The sequence below is a fragment of the Hypomesus nipponensis genome, chromosome 28 (genome assembly GCF_054491055.1).
Source record: "Hypomesus nipponensis isolate SF chromosome 28, ASM5449105v1, whole genome shotgun sequence".
NCBI classification, from domain to species: Eukaryota; Metazoa; Chordata; class Actinopteri; order Osmeriformes; family Osmeridae; genus Hypomesus; species Hypomesus nipponensis.
This window is the reverse complement of record NC_140388.1, coordinates 1,312,332-1,333,300: the sequence shown is the minus strand read 5'-3', so window position 1 is coordinate 1,333,300 and position 20,969 is coordinate 1,312,332. Positions and strand designations below refer to the sequence as shown.

Here is a 20,969-nt window from a genome sequence, read left to right as displayed (position 1 = left end):
TGACAAATGACTAAATGACTAAATTTAATGTAAATCGGGAGACAGATGGCTGAGCGGTGAGGGAGTCGGGCTAGTAATCAGAAGGTTTCCGGATGCAAAATGACGTTGTGTCCTTGGGCAAAGCACTTCACCCTACTTGCGTCGAGGGGAATGTCCCTGTACTTACTGTAGGTCGCTCTGGATAAGAGCGTCTGCTAAATGACTAAATGTAATGTAAAATGTAAATATACAGTCTTGAGAGAGGTGATTAACAACAATATGGGGAGAAAGAGAAGAGCCAATTTGATCTTACCACACTTGTTAGGGCAGAGGCCTGGGGGGTCAGACAGGTGAAGAATCATTAGACACCTTCCAAACCTCAGTTACACAGACCTCTCTAACCCTAATTAGACAGACCGCCATGCTTTGTGTCTCTCAGAACTCACCATCCCGTACAAATGTCTTCAAGTGTTTCTCCAGAATTTTCCTGCCTTTCTCCATAATCTGGATGGTCTCAAACCTCAGAGTATCTACAAAAGAGAGAACACACACAGATGGTCAGACATGAAAATTACATTTACATCTCAAATGCACACATTACACATGTACACACTTCTCTCTCATACACACACTCACAAACACACCTTTGTGCTGAGAGTTCTGGAAATAATTAAATTCACTCTGAAACTCTGTGCTGGCTCTGTAGAGGGTGGTGGGGTCTGAAGCAGAGAGAAGGCGGTAGGGGTCGTGTGAGTGTACTATTCACACTTACATGTATTCATTTAGACGCTTTTATCCAAAGCAACTTCCAAGAGAGAGCTTTACAAAAAGTGCATAGGTCAATGATCTTAAACAACGAAATAGCCACAACGTTGTGGGTAGACAAAACATGAAGCATACAATGTGAAAAAGCAAAAAAGTGCCAATGGGTAGAACCAGAACAGCATGTAGTTAAACAAATTATAATTAAACAACATGATCCTTGAAAGTGTTAGGGTGTACCTGGATGAAAGCAAGAAACAACTAGAGAGGGTACAATATCTGGGGAAATTGTGGGGTGTGCTCCTGTATTTTTGTACGCCCTTAGACTGGTTAGCTCCTCTATTCCCACACAGCAAAAGTATAGTAGTTAGCCAGCAGGACTACTTGGTTGGCGTTGGATTCTCAGTGTGAGAAATACAAGGTGTGGCGTGAGAGCGGGTGAACTGGTTGAAATGCGTGTGTCTCACAGCCAATGCGTGAGAGTTGGCATCCCTGCATACAACATAGATGAGTAATTGTGAGAATAGGAAAATACAAAAACAACTAGAGAGGGTACAATTTCTGGGGAAATTGTAGGGTGTGCTTGCTTGCTTCAGTTGCAGGTGGGTCTGTTTTCCCTTCTAGTGATATTTTCAAGCATTTAGCCTACTCATATCACATAATTCATTAAGAACACTCTTTGAAACAAGGAACCCCCTTTGAAACAAGCTACTGTAACAATGTTGTCACTGGCAGTGTTTCAGATGGAATTGCGATTCAAATAGTACCGTCTGCTAACTGAAAATAAGCCCCCAAAAACGTAAATAAGTTCGATATTAATTTAGGGGGACATGGCTAATTCAAAAGCAGTTTGCTAGAGGCAAGCTAGCTGCCGTTGCTATCCAAACTCCACTGATTGTTTGAAAGCGCAGGAAATTAGAATGTTTCTTTTGTAAGGGATAGTGTATAGTAGACCCGACAGGGCGAACAGCACCCCGACGCGAAGTGGAGGGGTTTTGTTTCGCCCAGAGGGGCTTATTTCCCCGATAATGACCGACGTTCTATACATTATCCCTTATTACATGGCTACTTGCCAACAAAAATAACTTAACAGTGTGTCTTTTTAAAATGTATTTGTTACCATTCGTATTGTTGATCAGCAGAGAAATAGTTCGCCAAAGACGTTGAACTTCATAGACTTTGAGCACTATTTAGGATTCAAATCAGCTGACGTCGCTAAGCAACAGAGTACCCTGGGGTTGAAAAGTTACCGGACTACTTGCGGAGTGCTACGAAAGACGTGAATCCGAGGCAAAGAGGCCACTTCCCTTGACAGATATGCATAGCAACAGTCAAATATGAGAAAATTGTTCACCGCAGAACGTTGGGAAGCCCCATTCAAGTGAATGGAGCATTCTACAGCATTAAGAACAGCTGTCGTCGTCGTCGTCATCTGCCGCTTGTCCGGGGATCGGGTCGCGGGGGCAACGACCTAAGCAGGGAGGCCCAGGCTTCCCTCTCCCCGGCCACTTCCACCACCTCTTCCTGGGGGACCCCGAGGCGTTCCCAGGCCAGCCGAGTGACATAGTCCCTCCAGCGTGTCCTGGGTCTTCCCCGGGGCCTCTTCCCAGTGGGACGTGCCCGGAACACCTCACCAGGGAGGTGTCCAGGAGGCATCCTAATCAGATGCCCGAGCCACCTCAGCTGGCTCCTCTCGACGCGGAGGAGCAGTGGTTCTACTCTGAGCCCCTCCCGGATGACTGAGCTTCTCACCCTATCTCTAAGGGAGAGCCCGGACACCCTGCGGAGAAAGCTCATTTCGGCCGCTTGTATTCGCGATCTCGTTCTTTCGGTCACTACCCATAGTTCGTGACCATAGGTGAGGGTAGGAACGTAGATCGACTGGTAAATAGAGAGCTTCGCCTTTCGACTCAGCTCCTTCTTCACCACGACGGACCGATGCAGAGCCCGCATCACTGCGGACGCCGCACCGATCCGCCTGTCGACCTCGCGCTCCATTCTTCCCTCACTCGTGAACAAGACCCCGAGATACTTGAACTCCTCCACTTGGTTCAGGATCTCCTCCCCGACCCGGAGATGGCACTCCACCCTTTTCCGGTCGATAACCATGGCCTCAGATTTGGAGGTGCTGATTCGCATCCCAGCCGCTTCACATTCGGTTGCGAACCGCTCCAGTGAGAGCTGAAGGTCACGGCCCGATGAAGCCAACAGGACCACATCATCTGCAAAAAGCAGCGACCCGATCCTGAGGTCACCAAACCGGACCCCCTCAACACCCTGGCTGCGCCTAGAAATCCTGTCCATATAGGTAATGAACAGAATCGGTGACATAGGGCAGCCCTGGCGGAGTCCAACCCTCACCGGAAACAAGTTCGACTTACTACCGGCAATGCGGACCAAACTCTGGCACCGGTCGTACAGGGACCGGACAGCCCCGATCAGGGAATCCGGTACCTCGTACTCTCGGAGCACCCCCCACATGAGCCTCCGAGGGACACGGTCGAACGCCTTTTCCAAATCCACAAAACATGTGTAGACTGGTTGGGCGAACTCCCATGTACCCTCCAGGACTCCGCGGAGGGTATAGAGCTGGTCCACTGTTCCACGGCCAGGACGAAAACCACATTGCTCCTCCTGAATCCGAGGTTCGACAATCCGGCGGACCCTCCTCTCCAGGACCCCTGAATAGACTTTCCCAGGGAGGCTGAGGAGTGTGATCCCCCTAAAGTTGGAGCACACCCTCCGGTCCCCCTTTTTAAAGAGGGGAACCACCACCCCGGTCTGCCAGTCCAGAGGCACTGTCCCCGATGTCCACGCGATGTTGCAGAGTCGTGTCAACCAAGACAGCCCTACAACATCCAGAGCCTTAAGGAACTCCGGGCGGACCTTGTCCACCCCTGGGGCCCTGCCACCGCGGAGCTTTTCAACCACCTCGGCGACCTCGGCCCCAGAGATAGAAGGGCCCCCCCCGATGTCCCCAGACTCTACCTCCACGTCGGAAAGCGTGTTGGTGGAATTAAGGAGGTCTTCAAAGTATTCCTTCCACCAATCCAGGACGTCCCCCGTCGAAGTCAGCAGCGCACCGTCCCCACCGTATGCAGTGTTGACAGAGCACTGCTTCCCCCTCCTGAGTCGCCGGATGGTGGTCCAGAACCTTTTTGAAGCCGTTCGGAAGTCATTCTCCATGGCCTCGCCGAACTCCTCCCATGCCCGGGTTTTTGCCTCCGCGACCGCCAAAGCCGCGTTCCGCTTGGCCTGCCGGTACACATCAGTTTTACACAAATAACAAACTATGCTGACCCGCTGGCTGTCTTCGCAATCGCCATATCTTTAAAACACTGCTGTCCATTTAGATGTAGAATTGACTCTGATACAAAATTAAGAAAATATCCACCAGACGCAGATCGACAGTTGACTGAGCAACTGTTGATGCTGCCGCAATTGTCAATGGAGGCTGACAGGCTCTCACGTAGCAAACAAATCAACGTTTTTACAGCAATCCATATTAAAATCTCACCACCTGGCTGTTTTCACAATAGTCATATTCTCATAACATTTCCCTCTTTCAGTTTTTTTGTGTAAAATTCAATTATAAAATTAGCTACAAAAAATACTACTATGACGCTTTCTAGCAATGGCTGCCGCCTGAAAGACGAGGCAATCTCACGGGCGACCTGCACTCGCTCAAATTTCAAAGACTGTCACGACCTAAATCAAAAATGCGAGATTGCAGTTCCACTCAAAATCGCTTTCTCTACAAAGCCAAATGGTTGTGATTTTTGGAGGGTGGTATTTTTCACTCGTAATCCAAGCTCCAATTTGCGAGCTAGAAAGTCTCTATCACGTTGTATCCATGCGTTGTTGCTAACTTGTGTTGACGTGGTGACGTACCTAGCACAGGTTACCCTTCGTCGACAAAAGGCACTTTGTCCCCACAAAAACGTTGTAACCTCCTAAACTGTGCAACGGAACGTAAATCCAAATACAAGCAACTCAATCAAGACCAAGACGAACATTTTGACACAGGCGTTGTCTATGTAGTCCAAATATTGACTGAGCCTTAGGGGGGCAAAAAGATTAATAATAATATATATGTGAGATAACAATGGTTGTGCCCTTGCCGGAGGCAAAGCACACCCAAATAGGCCTAGCCTATAGCCTAATAGGCCTAGCCTATTTGTTAAGCAATAAAACATCTAACAAAACCTATTGTTTTTGTTAGTTTTATTATTATTAGGGTTCCTCCGGTAGAAGGGAACCTATTGTTTTGTTAGTATTCTTATTAGGGGCCAAGCAGCAAAGCTGCGAGTCACCTATTGTTATTGTTAGTTTTATTGGTGCGAAGCGGCTTGGCCACGTATTCTTATTATTACGTATTCTTCTTCTTATTATTATTATTATACATCTTCTTCTGTCATGGGAGTCTATGGCAGCCCCTAGAACCAAATGGTCAGAAGTTGTGAATTTTGGCACACTATATTTTTGCCTCGGATTCACGTCTTTCGTATCACTCCGCAAGTAGTCCGGTAACTTTTCAACCCCAGCGTACTCTGTTGCTTAGCGATGTCAGTTGATTTGAAGCCAAAATAATGCTAAAAGTCTATGAAGTTCAACGTCTTTGGAAAACTATTTCTCTGCTGATCATCAATACGAATGGTAAATACATTGTAAAAAGACACACTGTGTTAAGTTATTTTTGTTGGCAAGTAGCCGTGTAATAAGCGGGATAATGTAAAGAACGCCGGTCATTATCGGTGAAATAAGCCCCTTCAGCTTTGCGTCGCATTATCCCTTACAAAAAAAAACATTCTAATTTCCTGCGCTTTCAAACAATCAGTGGAGTGTGGATAGCAAGGGCAGCTAGCTTGCCTCTAGCAAACTGCTTTTGAATTAGCCATGTCCCCCTAAATTAATATCAAACTTATTTACGTTTTGGGGGGCTTATTTTCAGTTAGCAGACTGTACTCTATTTGAGTACAGTCGCAATTCCATCTGAAATACTGCCAGTAACAACGTTATTACAGTAGCTTGTTTCAAAGGGGGTTCTTAATGAATTATGCAATATGAGTAGGCTAAATGCTTGAAAATATCACTAGAAGGGAAAACAGACCCACCTGCAACTGAAGCAAGCAAGCACACCCTACAATTTCCCCAGAAATTGTACCCTCTCTAGTTATTATTATTGGTGGCCAAGCCGCGAAGCGGCGAAGGCACTTAAGTGTTTCTACCTTTTCTTATTATTATTAGGGCCAAGCAGCGAAGCTGCGAGGAAAGTTTCGTCTTGGTAGCAATTGAGTTGCTTGTATCGGGATTTACGTTCCGTTGCACGGTTTAGTAGAAATTACGTTTTTGTGACGAAAAGTGAAGCTAACGGTGGCTAACTTGCTAGCCACAGTCACTGACGTCACGAAAACTCGCGTGACTATCTCTAGCAGAACATAAGTTTAGCAGCTCGTTAATTTCTGGGAGATGGCTAGGCTTAGGCTAACTTCTTTACAGCAAGCAAACAAAGAGGCCTGGGTGATAACTATTTGCTCATTTTACTTTGTGATATGACACACAATTGTGATGTGTAATGTACAATATAAGGTAATATTATTAAGGAAGTACATCTACTTTCGGAAACGGTAGTCTACAATTTCACTGAAGCATTCGCATCATGACATTAGCCTCTGTTGCCCAGGCAACACATACTGCGGTCTATGATGCATCTGTTTTCAATCGTTAAAATAAACATTCCTCACAAATACATTTTTGTTGTAGGATTTATTATGACATTAGATTACAACTAAACGATTTGTTGGTGAAATTATCATTACCTGTGATTTTAAACCAGTGTAGCTCACTGCAACGCTGTAATGTAGCATAGTCTAAAAGAACGCTAGTAGCGTTAGCTAAAAAACCCATCTCCACAGCTGTTAACAGCTCGTAGGATGTCAAAGGGCGGCTCATGTTCGGCACTACCCCTTACTTCAAAAGTATTTCAATAGGTGAACCTATCTGACTAGTGACTACTAACCTGAACTCCATTGCCACAGCCTAAACTTTGTCAATCTGTTCATGAAAAAAAATCATTTCAGCCTAGACCGTACAACGGAAGTAACGTTAAATCGAATTAAACCAACGCAATAGCTACCAAGACAGTAGTACAGTAGTAGCAGCCTACAATTTACCGGGGCAGCTTCTCCACACAGCAGGGCTATATCGCATTTTGCCTTGTTACTGACAATGATCGCTACCACTGACATTTTTATGAATGAGTGATTTTCCCCTAACTAAATGTCAAGTTTATTCACGTTTTTGGGGGCATATTTTCAGTTAGCAGATGGTACTATTTTAATCGCGATTCCATCTGAGATAGCTGCTGGTAACATTGTTGTTAAAATAAGCTTCAAAGGGGGTTATTTATTCTTACGTCATTTAGCAGACTTATTAATGAATGAATGCAATATGAGTAGGCTAAATGCCTGAAAATATCACAAGAAGGGAAAAACTTGCAATGACATTTAAGTCATAGAGATTAGGTCAATTTTTACACCGGTCTGTCAAATGTTTTCGTTTTACATTGTGATATGAAACACGTTTGTGAAATGTAGCTAGCTAGCTAAATATGATAGCTATATAGCTACTACGCTGATATTATTAGAGCTAAGCTAGTAGAACAGTGGTATGCTATTTCACAGAGGAGTTAGCTCTAGCTGTTACCCCAGCACATCTGCTACTATCTGCAGTGTTACCAAGTGTTAGACCTAGCTACAGCTAACTTGCTACCTTGTTAGTCTTCCGTTCCAGACCTCTTCTGGGAGGTACTGTACAAATCGTCCAGCCACCAGCTAGTGCCGTAGTGATAGTCAGTTAGCAAAAAAAAATCTAGCTAGTCTAGTCAGCTTTGTTGTATTTGGTAGAATACAAAGTGATTATTTAAAGTCAAGTAGCTAAGTGAAATGTTCGGTTTACACATAACAACAGACCAGGATGGTTTACAAAGATGCCTTTTCCATTCATACGTCTGAGCTTACTTTTAAAAAACAGAAAACATTAATATATGGAGTTTAGATGGTTTTATGAATCAATAAGTCCTACACCAGCTTGCGATCCACTTGGGTCGGGAGTCGGGACCCACCACTTGAGAAACACGGTCTTACACATAATTAGACTAAATGTAATATTAGATGTCCCATAGCCTACAGTTAACCCTTTAAATATAGCAAAGATGGGTGTTGATTTTTTAATCCTTAATGTATTGTGTAAAATTAGCTACATTATGCTGATGTCTTTCTAACCCGGTGCAACAGGTGCCCTGAGAGGATTAAGGAGTTGAAGAATGCTGTGTCTTCCTCTTGTTGGGAAACCAACAAGTTGTTTATCTGATTACAATTTAATAAGTTACCTAGCGCTGCATCTTCATGAGCTACATTTGGCCTCCTTCTCTTCCAACCAACCAGTATCACCTCTCCTCCATCTGAGTGGTGCATGTAATTTTTACAAACTTATTATCAAGGGAACACAATGGTCAGAACTGCAGTCATACACTTAAATGCTTTTTAAAATATGTAAACACCAGAAGACTATAGGCAGCTGGAGCAGCCGCAAACACACCCTCACAATTTCCCCAGAAATTGTATGCTCTCTAGTTATTAGGATTCCTCCGTAAGGAGGAAACCTATTGTTATTGGTGGTTTTATTATTTGTAATTCTTGTACCATGGGAGTCAATGGCAGCCCCTAGACCCCATCGACAACTTTTTGTGAAATTTGGCACACTCATTAAGGACAGTTTCTTCTATACCTACACCAAGTTTCATGTCTCCCATTAGACCACTCTAGCGCCACCAATGGGTCAAAGTTGGACTTGTGTTTACACACGCAACTTTTGAACCGTATGACTCATTTTCAAAAATGAGGTACCATTGGATTCCCTGGATCAAGCCGAGTTCAACGCACACCATGGCGTTAATTTCCGGTTATATAGATTTCCCGCCATTTCCGGTTTTATCAAAAACCTTTGAAAGCCTACTCCTCCTACAATTTTTGTCATATCTTCTTCAAAATCACCAGAGATGATCTTCAGACCAAGCCTCACAAAAGTTATCAAAGGAATTTTGATCCTCATAACCGTCTGTCCGGTACAGCCAATCAAATTCATCAGAAAAGCCGCCAAACAGGATGTGAAGTCATGTCTCAGCAAATCTTTGAGATATCAACACTAAACTTGGTAGATCGGAGGAAGACACTACAACATGTTACCATGTGCAAAGGCAAATTCATATCTCAAAAAATGATTGATATAAAGCAAATTGAACTTATCGCTAACGCTAAAATTATGCTTTACACATCAGCCATTCAAAAACTGATACTCTGATTCAATCACAAGTTCATATGAAAACTCTTGAGAATGTTCATAACACAAATCTGTGAAAAAGTTGACTGTAAGATGAAAGGTCGATTTTTGGTGAATATTTGAAACATGCTTGCTTGGCTAATTTCTAGGCAAATTTCCAATGAATGTCTCCCTTGCTCCTCCCCGCGCGTGCTCCAAAATCTCACACACACTCAGCCTTCCCTTGACACACGCGCGGCCAAGACGCACACGCAACATTTCAGGAGAGTGGGGGCTTGGTCAGCCCCCACTCATTCCTTGGTCTTTAGCAAAGGCCCATGTGGCTCTTGATGGTATTGCATTTCCGATTTTGTATGCAATGGTAAAAAGGTCTCAAATCCTGAAACATTGATAGTGTAGGCCGAGAAACACTTTAACAAAAGCCCATGTGGATCTTGTTGGTATTGCATTTCCGATTTTGTATGCAATGGTAAAAAGTTATAAAAATCCTGAAACATTGATAGTATAGACCAAGAGTAACTACCACACCACAAATGGCCCACCATTACCCATAGGTGGCGCTACAGGCCACGCCAAAAAGCACAAATATACAAGGCTTTCTGGAATGGATAGGCTCACCAAGCCCCCTCCCTTCACTTATTGGCTTGAAAAAAAGGCCCATGTGGCTCTTGATGGTATTGCATTTCCGATTTTGTATGCAATGGTAAAAAGGTCTCAAAATCCTGAAACATAGATAGTATAGGCAAAGAAACACTTTAACAAAAAGCCCATGTGGATCTTGTTGGTATTGCTTTTCCGATTTTGTATACAATGGTAAAAAGTTATAAAAATCCTGAAACATTGATAGTATAGACCAAGAGTAACTACCACACCACAAATGGCCCACTATTACCCATAGGTCTTCCCTTGACACACGCGCGGGCTTGGCAAGACGCACACGCAACATTTCAGGAGAGTGTTCCTTGGTCTTTTGCAAAGGCCATGTGGATCTTGATGGTATTGCATTTCAGATTTTGTTTGCCATGGTAAAAAGTTCTCCAAATCCTGAAACATTGATAGTAAAGGCCAAGAGTAACAACAACACTTTAACAAAAGCCCATGTGGATCTTGTTGGTATTGCATTTCCAATTTTGTATGCAATGGTAAAAAGTTAAAAACATCCTGAAACATTGATAGTATAGGCCAAGAGTAACTACCACACCACAAATGGCCCACCATTACCAATAGGTGTCGCTACAGGCCACGCCCTAAAGCACAAAGCACTTCACTTCTTGTGAAGATTAAAGCGCTTCACTTCTTGGCTTGAAATAAAGGCCCTTGTGGATCTTGATGTTATTGCATTTCAGATTTGGTATCCCATTGGAAATTCTGCAGCATTGATTTTTCTATACAGTTACAATTTGTCAAGAATATACATTTTTCAATGGTTCGCAATGCTTTACACGTAAGCCAGTCAAACAAGTTCATATGAAGACTCTTGAGAATGTTTAGTACACAAATCTGAGAAAAAGTTGACTCTAAGATGAAAGGTCGATTTTTGGTGAATCTTTGAAACATGCATGCTTGGCTAATTTCTAGGGAAATTTACAATGAAATGTGTCCCCTGCTCCTCCCCGCGCATGCTCCAAATTCTCAGACACTCATTCTTCCCTTGACACGCGCGGGCTTGGCAAGACACACACGCAACATATCAGGACTGTGTGGGCTGACCAAGCCCCCACTCATTCCTTGAATATCAGCATAGGCCCTTGAGGACCTTGGTGTCATTGCATTTCCTACTTTGTATGCAATAGTAAAAAGGTCTCCAAATCCTGACACATTGACAGTACAGGCCAAGAGTAACTACCACACTTTACCCAAAGCCCATGTGGATCCTGTTGGTATTGCATTTCCGATTTTATATGCAATGGTAAAAAGTTTTTAAAATCCTGAAACATTAATAGTATAGGCCAAGAGTAACTACCACACCACAAATGGTCCACCATTACCCATAGGTGGCGCTACAGGCCACGCCTTAATGCATAAAGATACAAGGCTTTCTGGAATGGATAAGCTCACCAAGCCCCCTTCCTTCACTTACTGGCTTGAAATAAAGGCCCTTGTGGATCTTGATGGTATTGCATTTCAGATTTGGTATGCCATTGGTAATTCTGCAGCATACATTTTTCTATACAGTTACAATTTGTCAAAAATAAACATTTTTCAATGGTTCGCAGTGTTTGGAGGAATCCGCCATTACTGCTTGCAGTTATATTTATTATTATTATTCCGCCATGGGGTCCTATGGCAGGCCCTAGCAGCGCTTGGTCGAAAGTTGTGAAATTTGGCACACTCATTAAGGACAGTCCTCTGGTCCAATTCACAAAGTTTCATGTCCCATACATTGGCACTCTAGCGCCACCAACTGGTCAAAGTTGGACTTGTGTTTACACACGTAACTTTTGAACCGTATAACCGATTTTCAAAAATGATCGAGATGAGTTCAACGCACACCATGGCGTCAATTTCCGGTTATATAGATTTTCCGCTTTTTCCGGTTTTATAAAAAACCTTTGAAAGCCTACTCCTCCTACAATTTTATTTCAATCTTCCCCAGAATTGGCATACATCATCTTCAGAGCAACCCTCACTCAGGCATTACTTTCATCTTGGATTTTCAAAACCGTTTGTCCGCTACAGCCAATCAAAATCAGTAACAAAGCAACCAAACAGGAAATTGGATCAAATCTCGGCAAATCTTTGAGATGTCAACTCCAAACTTGGTATGGTGACTCGGAACTCTATTCTGAGGATGTCCACACAATTTGGTGTCATGTGATCACTGGGTGTGGCCGCAGGAAGCAAAAATGTGTTTTGGCCAATAACTATTAATTTGTTTGCCCTTATTAAGTGATTCCTTTTGTCTCATGATATCTTGGGACATCCCGTGTGTGACTCATAATTTGTGATAATAGCCGAATTGATGCTGCCGCCATTTTGAATTAATTGAAAAACGTTTTTTCTCTACTCCTCCTACAAATGTTGTCCAATCTTCACCAAATTTGGCAGATAAAAACTTCAGACCAAGCTTCACATGGTTTTTTTTATTTTCGAAACCGTTTGCCCCCTACAGGCAATCAAAATGTGCCATTAAGCCAGCAAACAGGAAGTTGGGTTGTATTTCAGCAAATCTTTGATGGATTCACACCAAACTAACTGCGTGTACTCGATTCCCTCTGGTTCGCAATGTTTGGAGGAATCCGCCATTACTGCTTGCAGTTATATATTTAGGATTCCTCCGTAAGGAGGAAACCTATTGTTATTGGTGGTTTTATTATTAGGATTCCTCCGTAAGGAGGAAACCTATTGTTATTGGTGGTTTTATTATTTGTAATTCTTGTACCATGGGAGTCAATGGCAGCCCCTAGACCCCATCGACAACTTTTTGTGAAATTTGGCACACTCATTAAGGACAGTTTCTTCTATACCTACACCAAGTTTCATGTCTCCCATTAGACCACTCTAGCGCCACCAATGGGTCAAAGTTGGACTTGTGTTTACACACGCAACTTTTGAACCGTATGACTCATTTTCAAAAATGAGGTACCATTGGATTCCCTGGATCAAGCCGAGTTCAACGCACACCATGGCGTTAATTTCCGGTTATATAGATTTCCCGCCATTTCCGGTTTTATCAAAAACCTTTGAAAGCCTACTCCTCCTACAATTTTTGTCATATCTTCTTCAAAATCACCAGAGATGATCTTCAGACCAAGCCTCACAAAAGTTATCACAGGAATTTTGATCCTCATAACCGTCTGTCCGGTACAGCCAATCAAATTCATCAGAAAAGCCGCAAAACAGGATGTGAAGTCATGTCTCAGCAAATCTTTGAGATATCAACACTAAACTTGGTAGATCGGAGGAAGACACTACAACATGTTACCATGTGCAAAGGCAAATTCATATCTCAAAAAATGATTGATATAAAGCAAATTGAACTTATCGCTAACGCTAAAATTATGCTTTACACATCAGCCATTCAAAAACTGATACTCTGATTCAATCACAAGTTCATATGAAAACTCTTGAGAATGTTCATAACACAAATCTGTGAAAAAGTTGACTGTAAGATGAAAGGTCGATTTTTGGTGAATATTTGAAACATGCTTGCTTGGCTAATTTCTAGGCAAATTTCCAATGAATGTCTCCCTTGCTCCTCCCCGCGCGTGCTCCAAAATCTCACACACACTCAGCCTTCCCTTGACACACGCGCGGCCAAGACGCACACGCAACATTTCAGGAGAGTGTGGGCTGACCAAGCCCCCACTCATTCCTTGGTCTTTAGCAAAGGCCCATGTGGCTCTTGATGGTATTGCATTTCCGATTTTGTATGCAATGGTAAAAAGGTCTCAAATCCTGAAACATTGATAGTGTAGGCCGAGAAACACTTTAACAAAAGCCCATGTGGATCTTGTTGGTATTGCATTTCCGATTTTGTATGCAATGGTAAAAAGTTATAAAAATCCTGAAACATTGATAGTATAGACCAAGAGTAACTACCACACCACAAATGGCCCACCATTACCCATAGGTGGCGCTACAGGCCACGCCAAAAAGCACAAATATACAAGGCTTTCTGGAATGGATAGGCTCACCAAGCCCCCTCCCTTCACTTATTGGCTTGAAAAAAAGGCCCATGTGGCTCTTGATGGTATTGCATTTCCGATTTTGTATGCAATGGTAAAAAGGTCTCAAAATCCTGAAACATAGATAGTATAGGCAAAGAAACACTTTAACAAAAAGCCCATGTGGATCTTGTTGGTATTGCTTTTCCGATTTTGTATACAATGGTAAAAAGTTATAAAAATCCTGAAACATTGATAGTATAGACCAAGAGTAACTACCACACCACAAATGGCCCACTATTACCCATAGGTCTTCCCTTGACACACGCGCGGGCTTGGCAAGACGCACACGCAACATTTCAGGAGAGTGTTCCTTGGTCTTTTGCAAAGGCCATGTGGATCTTGATGGTATTGCATTTCAGATTTTGTTTGCCATGGTAAAAAGTTATCCAAATCCTGAAACATTGATAGTAAAGGCCAAGAGTAACAACAACACTTTAACAAAAGCCCATGTGGATCTTGTTGGTATTGCATTTCCGATTTTGTATGCAATGGTAAAAAGTTAAAAACATCCTGAAACATTGATAGTATAGGCCAAGAGTAACTACCACACCACAAATGGCCCACCATTACCAATAGGTGTCGCTACAGGCCACGCCCTAAAGCACAAAGCACTTCACTTCTTGTGAAGATTAAAGCGCTTCACTTCTTGGCTTGAAATAAAGGCCCTTGTGGATGTTGATGTTATTGCATTTCAGATTTGGTATCCCATTGGAAATTCTGCAGCATTGATTTTTCTATACAGTTACAATTTGTCAAGAATATACATTTTTCAATGGTTCGCAATGCTTTACACGTAAGCCAGTCAAACAAGTTCATATGAAGACTCTTGAGAATGTTTAGTACACAAATCTGAGAAAAAGTTGACTCTAAGATGAAAGGTCGATTTTTGGTGAATCTTTGAAACATGCATGCTTGGCTAATTTCTAGGGAAATTTACAATGAAATGTGTCCCCTGCTCCTCCCCGCGCGTGCTCCAAATTCTCAGACACTCATTCTTCCCTTGACACGCGCGGGCTTGGCAAGACACACACGCAACATATCAGGACTGTGTGGGCTGACCAAGCCCCCACTCATTCCTTGAATATCAGCATAGGCCCTTGAGGACCTTGGTGTCATTGCATTTCCTACTTTGTATGCAATAGTAAAAAGGTCTCCAAATCCTGACACATTGACAGTACAGGCCAAGAGTAACTACCACACTTTACCCAAAGCCCATGTGGATCCTGTTGGTATTGCATTTCCGATTTTATATGCAATGGTAAAAAGTTTTTAAAATCCTGAAACATTAATAGTATAGGCCAAGAGTAACTACCACACCACAAATGGTCCACCATTACCCATAGGTGGCGCTACAGGCCACGCCTTAATGCATAAAGATACAAGGCTTTCTGGAATGGATAAGCTCACCAAGCCCCCTTCCTTCACTTACTGGCTTGAAATAAAGGCCCTTGTGGATCTTGATGGTATTGCATTTCAGATTTGGTATGCCATTGGTAATTCTGCAGCATACATTTTTCTATACAGTTACAATTTGTCAAAAATAAACATTTTTCAATGGTTCGCAGTGTTTGGAGGAATCCGCCATTACTGCTTGCAGTTATATTTAGGATTCCTCCGTAAGGAGGAAACCTATTGTTATTGGTGGTTTTATTATTTGTAATTCTTGTACCATGGGAGTCAATGGCAGCCCCTAGACCCCATCGACAACTTTTTGTGAAATTTGGCACACTCATTAAGGACAGTTTCTTCTATACCTACACCAAGTTTCATGTCTCCCATTAGACCACTCTAGCGCCACCAATGGGTCAAAGTTGGACTTGTGTTTACACACGCAACTTTTGAACCGTATGACTCATTTTCAAAAATGAGGTACCATTGGATTCCCTGGATCAATCCGAGTTCAACGCACACCATGGCGTTAATTTCCGGTTATATAGATTTCCCGCCATTTCCGGTTTTATCAAAAACCTTTGAAAGCCTACTCCTCCTACAATTTTTGTCATATCTTCTTCAAAATCACCAGAGATGATCTTCAGACCAAGCCTCACAAAAGTTATCAAAGGAATTTTGATCCTCATAACCGTCTGTCCGGTACAGCCAATCAAATTCATCAGAAAAGCCGCAAAACAGGATGTGAAGTCATGTCTCAGCAAATCTTTGAGATATCAACACTAAACTTGGTAGATCGGAGGAAGACACTACAACATGTTACCATGTGCAAAGGCAAATTCATATCTCAAAAAATGATTGATATAAAGCAAATTGAACTTATCGCTAACGCTAAAATTATGCTTTACACATCAGCCATTCAAAAACTGATACTCTGATTCAATCACAAGTTCATATGAAAACTCTTGAGAATGTTCATAACACAAATCTGTGAAAAAGTTGACTGTAAGATGAAAGGTCGATTTTTGGTGAATATTTGAAACATGCTTGCTTGGCTAATTTCTAGGCAAATTTCCAATGAATGTCTCCCTTGCTCCTCCCCGCGCGTGCTCCAAAATCTCACACACACTCAGCCTTCCCTTGACACACGCGCGGCCAAGACGCACACGCAACATTTCAGGAGAGTGTGGGCTGACCAAGCCCCCACTCATTCCTTGGTTTTTAGCAAAGGCCCATGTGGCTCTTGATGGTATTGCATTTCCGATTTTGTATGCAATGGTAAAAAGGTCTCAAATCCTGAAACATTGATAGTGTAGGCCGAGAAACACTTTAACAAAAGCCCATGTGGATCTTGTTGGTATTGCATTTCCGATTTTGTATGCAATGGTAAAAAGTTATAAAAATCCTGAAACATTGATAGTATAGACCAAGAGTAACTACCACACCACAAATGGCCCACCATTACCCATAGGTGGCGCTACAGGCCACGCCAAAAAGCACAAATATACAAGGCTTTCTGGAATGGATAGGCTCACCAAGCCCCCTCCCTTCACTTATTGGCTTGAAAAAAAGGCCCATGTGGCTCTTGATGGTCTTGCATTTCCGATTTTGTATGCAATGGTAAAAAGGTCTCAAAATCCTGAAACATAGATAGTATAGGCAAAGAAACACTTTAACAAAAAGCCCATGTGGATCTTGTTGGTATTGCTTTTCCGATTTTGTATACAATGGTAAAAAGTTATAAAAATCCTGAAACATTGATAGTATAGACCAAGAGTAACTACCACACCACAAATGGTCCACCATTACCCATAGGTGGCGCTACAGGCCACGCCTTAATGCATAAAGATACAAGGCTTTCTGGAATGGATAAGCTCACCAAGCCCCCTTCCTTCACTTACTGGCTTGAAATAAAGGCCCTTGTGGATCTTGATGGTATTGCATTTCAGATTTGGTATGCCATTGGTAATTCTGCAGCATACATTTTTCTATACAGTTACAATTTGTCAAAAATAAACATTTTTCAATGGTTCGCAGTGTTTGGAGGAATCCGCCATTACTGCTTGCAGTTATATTTTGTAATTCTTGTACCATGGGAGTCAATGGCAGCCCCTAGACCCCATCGACAACTTTTTGTGAAATTTGGCACACTCATTATGGACAGTTTCTTCTATACCTACACCAAGTTTCATGTCTCCCATTAGACCACTCTAGCGCCACCAATGGGTCAAAGTTGGACTTGTGTTTACACACGCAACTTTTGAACCGTATGACTAATTTTCAAAAATGAGGTACCATTGGATTCCCTGGATCAAGCCGAGTTCAACACACACCATGGCGTTAATTTCCGGTTATATAGATTTCCCGCCATTTCCGGTTTTATCAAAAACCTTTGAAAGCCTACTCCTCCTACAATTTTTGTCATATATTCTTCAAAATCACCAGAGATGATCTTCAAACCAAGCCTCACAAAAGTTATCAAAGGAATTTTGATCCTCATAACCGTCTGTCCGGTACAGCCAATCAAATTCATCAGAAAAGCCGCCAAACAGGATGTGAAGTCATGTCTCAGCAAATCTTTGAGATATCAACACTAAACTTGGTAGATCGGAGGAAGACACTACAACATATTACCATGTGCAAAGGCAAATTCATATCTCTAAAAATGATTGATATAAATCAAATTGAACTTATCGCTAACGCTAAAATAATGCTTTGCACATCAGCCAGTCAAAAACTGATACTCTGATTCAATCACAAGTTCATATGAAGACTCTTGAGAATGTTCATAACACAAATCTGTGAAAAAGTTGACTGTAAGATGAAAGGTCGATTTTTGGTGAATATTTGAAACATGCTTGCTTGGCTAATTTCTAGGCAAATTTCCAATGAATGTCTCCCCTGCTCCTCCCCGCGCGTGCTCCAAAATCTCACACACACTCAGCCTTCCCTTGACACACGCGCGGCCAAGACGCACACGCAACATTTCAGGAGAGTGTGGGCTGACCAAGCCCCCACTCATTCCTTGGTCTTTAGCAAAGGCCCATGTGGTTCTTGATGGTATTGCATTTCCGATTTTGTATGCAATGGTAAAAAGGTCTCAAATCCTGAAACATTGATAGTATAGACCAAGAGTAAATACCACACCTCAAATGGCCCACCATTACCCATAGGTGGCGCTATAGGCCACGCCCAAAAGCACAAAGATACAAGGCTTTCTGGAATGGATAGGTTCACCAAGCCCCCTCCCTTCACGTATTGGCTTGAAAAAAGGCCCATGTGGATCTTGATGGTATTGCATTTCCGATTTTGTATGCAATGGTAAAAAGGTCTCAAAATCCTGAAACATAGATAGTATAGGCAAAGAAACAGTTTAACAAAAAGCCCATGTGGATCTTGTTGGTATTGCTTTTCCGATTTTGTATACAATGGTAAAAAGTTATAAAAATCCTGAAACATTGATAGTATAGACCAAGAGTAACTACCACACCACAAATGGCCCACTATTACCCATAGGTCTTCCCTTGACACACGCGCGGGCTTGGCAAGACGCACACGCAACATTTCAGGAGAGTGTGGGCTTACCAAGCCCCCACTCATTCCTTGGTCTTTTGCAAAGGCCTTGTGGATCTTGATGGTATTGCATTTCAGATTTTGTTTGCCATGGTAAAAAGTTCTCCAAATCCTGAAACATTGATAGTAAAGGCCAACAGTAACAACAACACTTTAACAAAAGCCCATGTGGATATTGTTGGTATATTTTTCCGATTTTGTATGCAATGGTAAAAAGTTAAAAACATCCTGAAACATTGATAGTATAGGCCAAGAGTAACTACCACACCACAAATGGCCCACCATTACCAATAGGTGTCGCTACAGGCCACGCCTTAAAGCACAAAGCACTTCACTTCTTGTGAAGATTAAAGCACTTCACTTCTTGGCTTGAAATAAAGGCCCTTGTGGATCTTGATGTTATTGCATTTCAGATTTGGTATCCCATTGGAAATTCTGCAGCATTGATTTTTCTATACAGTTACAATTTGTCAAGAATATACATTTTTCAATGGTTCGCAATGCTTTACATGTAAGCCAGTCAAACAAGTTCATATGAAGACTCTTGAGAATGTTTAGTACACAAATCTGAGAAAAAGTTGACTCTAAGATGAAAGGTCGATTTTTGGTGAATCTTTGAAACATGCATGCTTGGCTAATTTCTAGGGAAATTTACAATGAAATGTGTCCCCTGCTCCTCCCCGCGCATGCTCCAAATTCTCACACACTCATTCTTCCCTTGACACGCGCGGCAAGACATACACGCAACATATCAGGACTGTGTGGGCTGACCAAGCCCCAACTCATTCCTTGAATATCAGCATAGGCCCTTGAGGACCTTGGTGTCATTGCATTTCCTACTTTGTATGCAATAGTAAAAAGGTCTCCAAATCCTGACACATTGACAGTACAGGCCAAGAGTAACTACCACACTTTACCCAAAGCCCATGTGGATCCTGTTGGTATTGCATTTTCGATTTTATATGCAGTGGTAAAAAGTTTTTAAAATCCTGAAACATTAATAGTATAGGCCAAGAGTAACTACCACACCACAAATGGCCCACCATTACCCATAGGTGGCGCTACAGGCCACGCCTTAATGCATAAAGATACAAGGCTTTCTGGAATGGATAAGCTCACCAAGCCCCCTTCCTTCACTTACTGGCTTGAAATAAAGGCCCTTGTGGATCTTGATGGTATTGCATTTCAGATTTGGTATGCCATTGGTAATTCTGCAGCATACATTCTTCTATACAGTTACAATTTGTCAAGAATAAACATTGTTCAATGGTTTGCAGTGTTTGGAGGAATCCGCCATTACTGCTTGCAGTTATATATTTTTTTTTATTCTTGTACCATGGAAGTCAATGGCAGCCCCCAGAACCCTTCGATAACTTTTTTTGAAATTTGGCACACTCATTAAGGACAGTCACTTCTATACCTACACCAAGTTTCATGTCTCCCATTAGACCACTCTAGCGCCACCAACTGGTCAAAGTTAGACTTGTGTTTACACACGCAACTTTTGAACCGTATGACTGATATTCAAAAATGAGGTACCATTGGATTCCCTGGATCCCCCAAGTTCATAGCACACCATGGCGTCGATTTCCAGTTATATAGATTTTCCGCTATTTCCGGTTTTATCAATAACCTTTGAAAGCCTACTCCTCCTACAATCTTTTCCCAATCTTCCCCAGAATTGGCATATATCATCGTCAGAGCAAGCCTCAATCAGGCATTATAAAGATATTTGATATTCAAAACCGTTTGTCCGGTACAGCCAATCAAATTCGGCAATAAAGCAACCTAACAGGAAATTGGATCAAATCTTGGCAAATCTCTGAGCTGTCAACACCAAACTTGCTAAAATGACTTGGAACCCTCTTCTGAGGATGTCCACACAATTTGGTGTCATGTGATCACTGGGCGTGGCCGCTAGAAGTGAAAATGTGTTTTGGCCATTAACTATTGATTTGTTTGCTTTTATTAAGTGATTCCTTTGTCTTATGATATCTTGGGACATCCCGTGTTTGACTCATAATAATTTGTGATAATAGCCGAATGATGTGGCCGCCATTTTGAATTCATTGAAAACCGTTTTTTCTCTACTCCTCCTACACATGTTGTCCAATCTTCACCAAATTTGGCAGAGATTATCTTCAGACCAAGCCTCACAAAAGCTTTCACATGATTTTTTGATTTTCGAAACCGTTTGCCTGCTACAGTTAATCAAAATGTGCTGTTAAGCCAGCAAACAGGAAGTTGGGTTGTATC

The 20,969-nt window shown here is 42.3% G+C and overlaps 1 protein-coding gene across 1 annotated transcript in view; it reads right to left on the bottom strand.

Annotated features, from left to right (window-relative positions):
• izumo1 (izumo sperm-egg fusion 1) overlaps positions 1-20,969 on the bottom strand; it is a 30,507-nt gene that overhangs the window by 1,642 nt on the left and 7,896 nt on the right. Inside the window, exons 2-4 of the mRNA XM_084695133.1 lie at positions 624-698; positions 426-509; positions 293-313 (exon numbers count right to left, since the gene is read on the bottom strand). Coding sequence (XP_084551259.1) covers positions 293-313; positions 426-509; positions 624-698 — 180 coding nt within the window. The remainder of the gene's footprint in view (positions 1-292; positions 314-425; positions 510-623; positions 699-20,969) is intronic.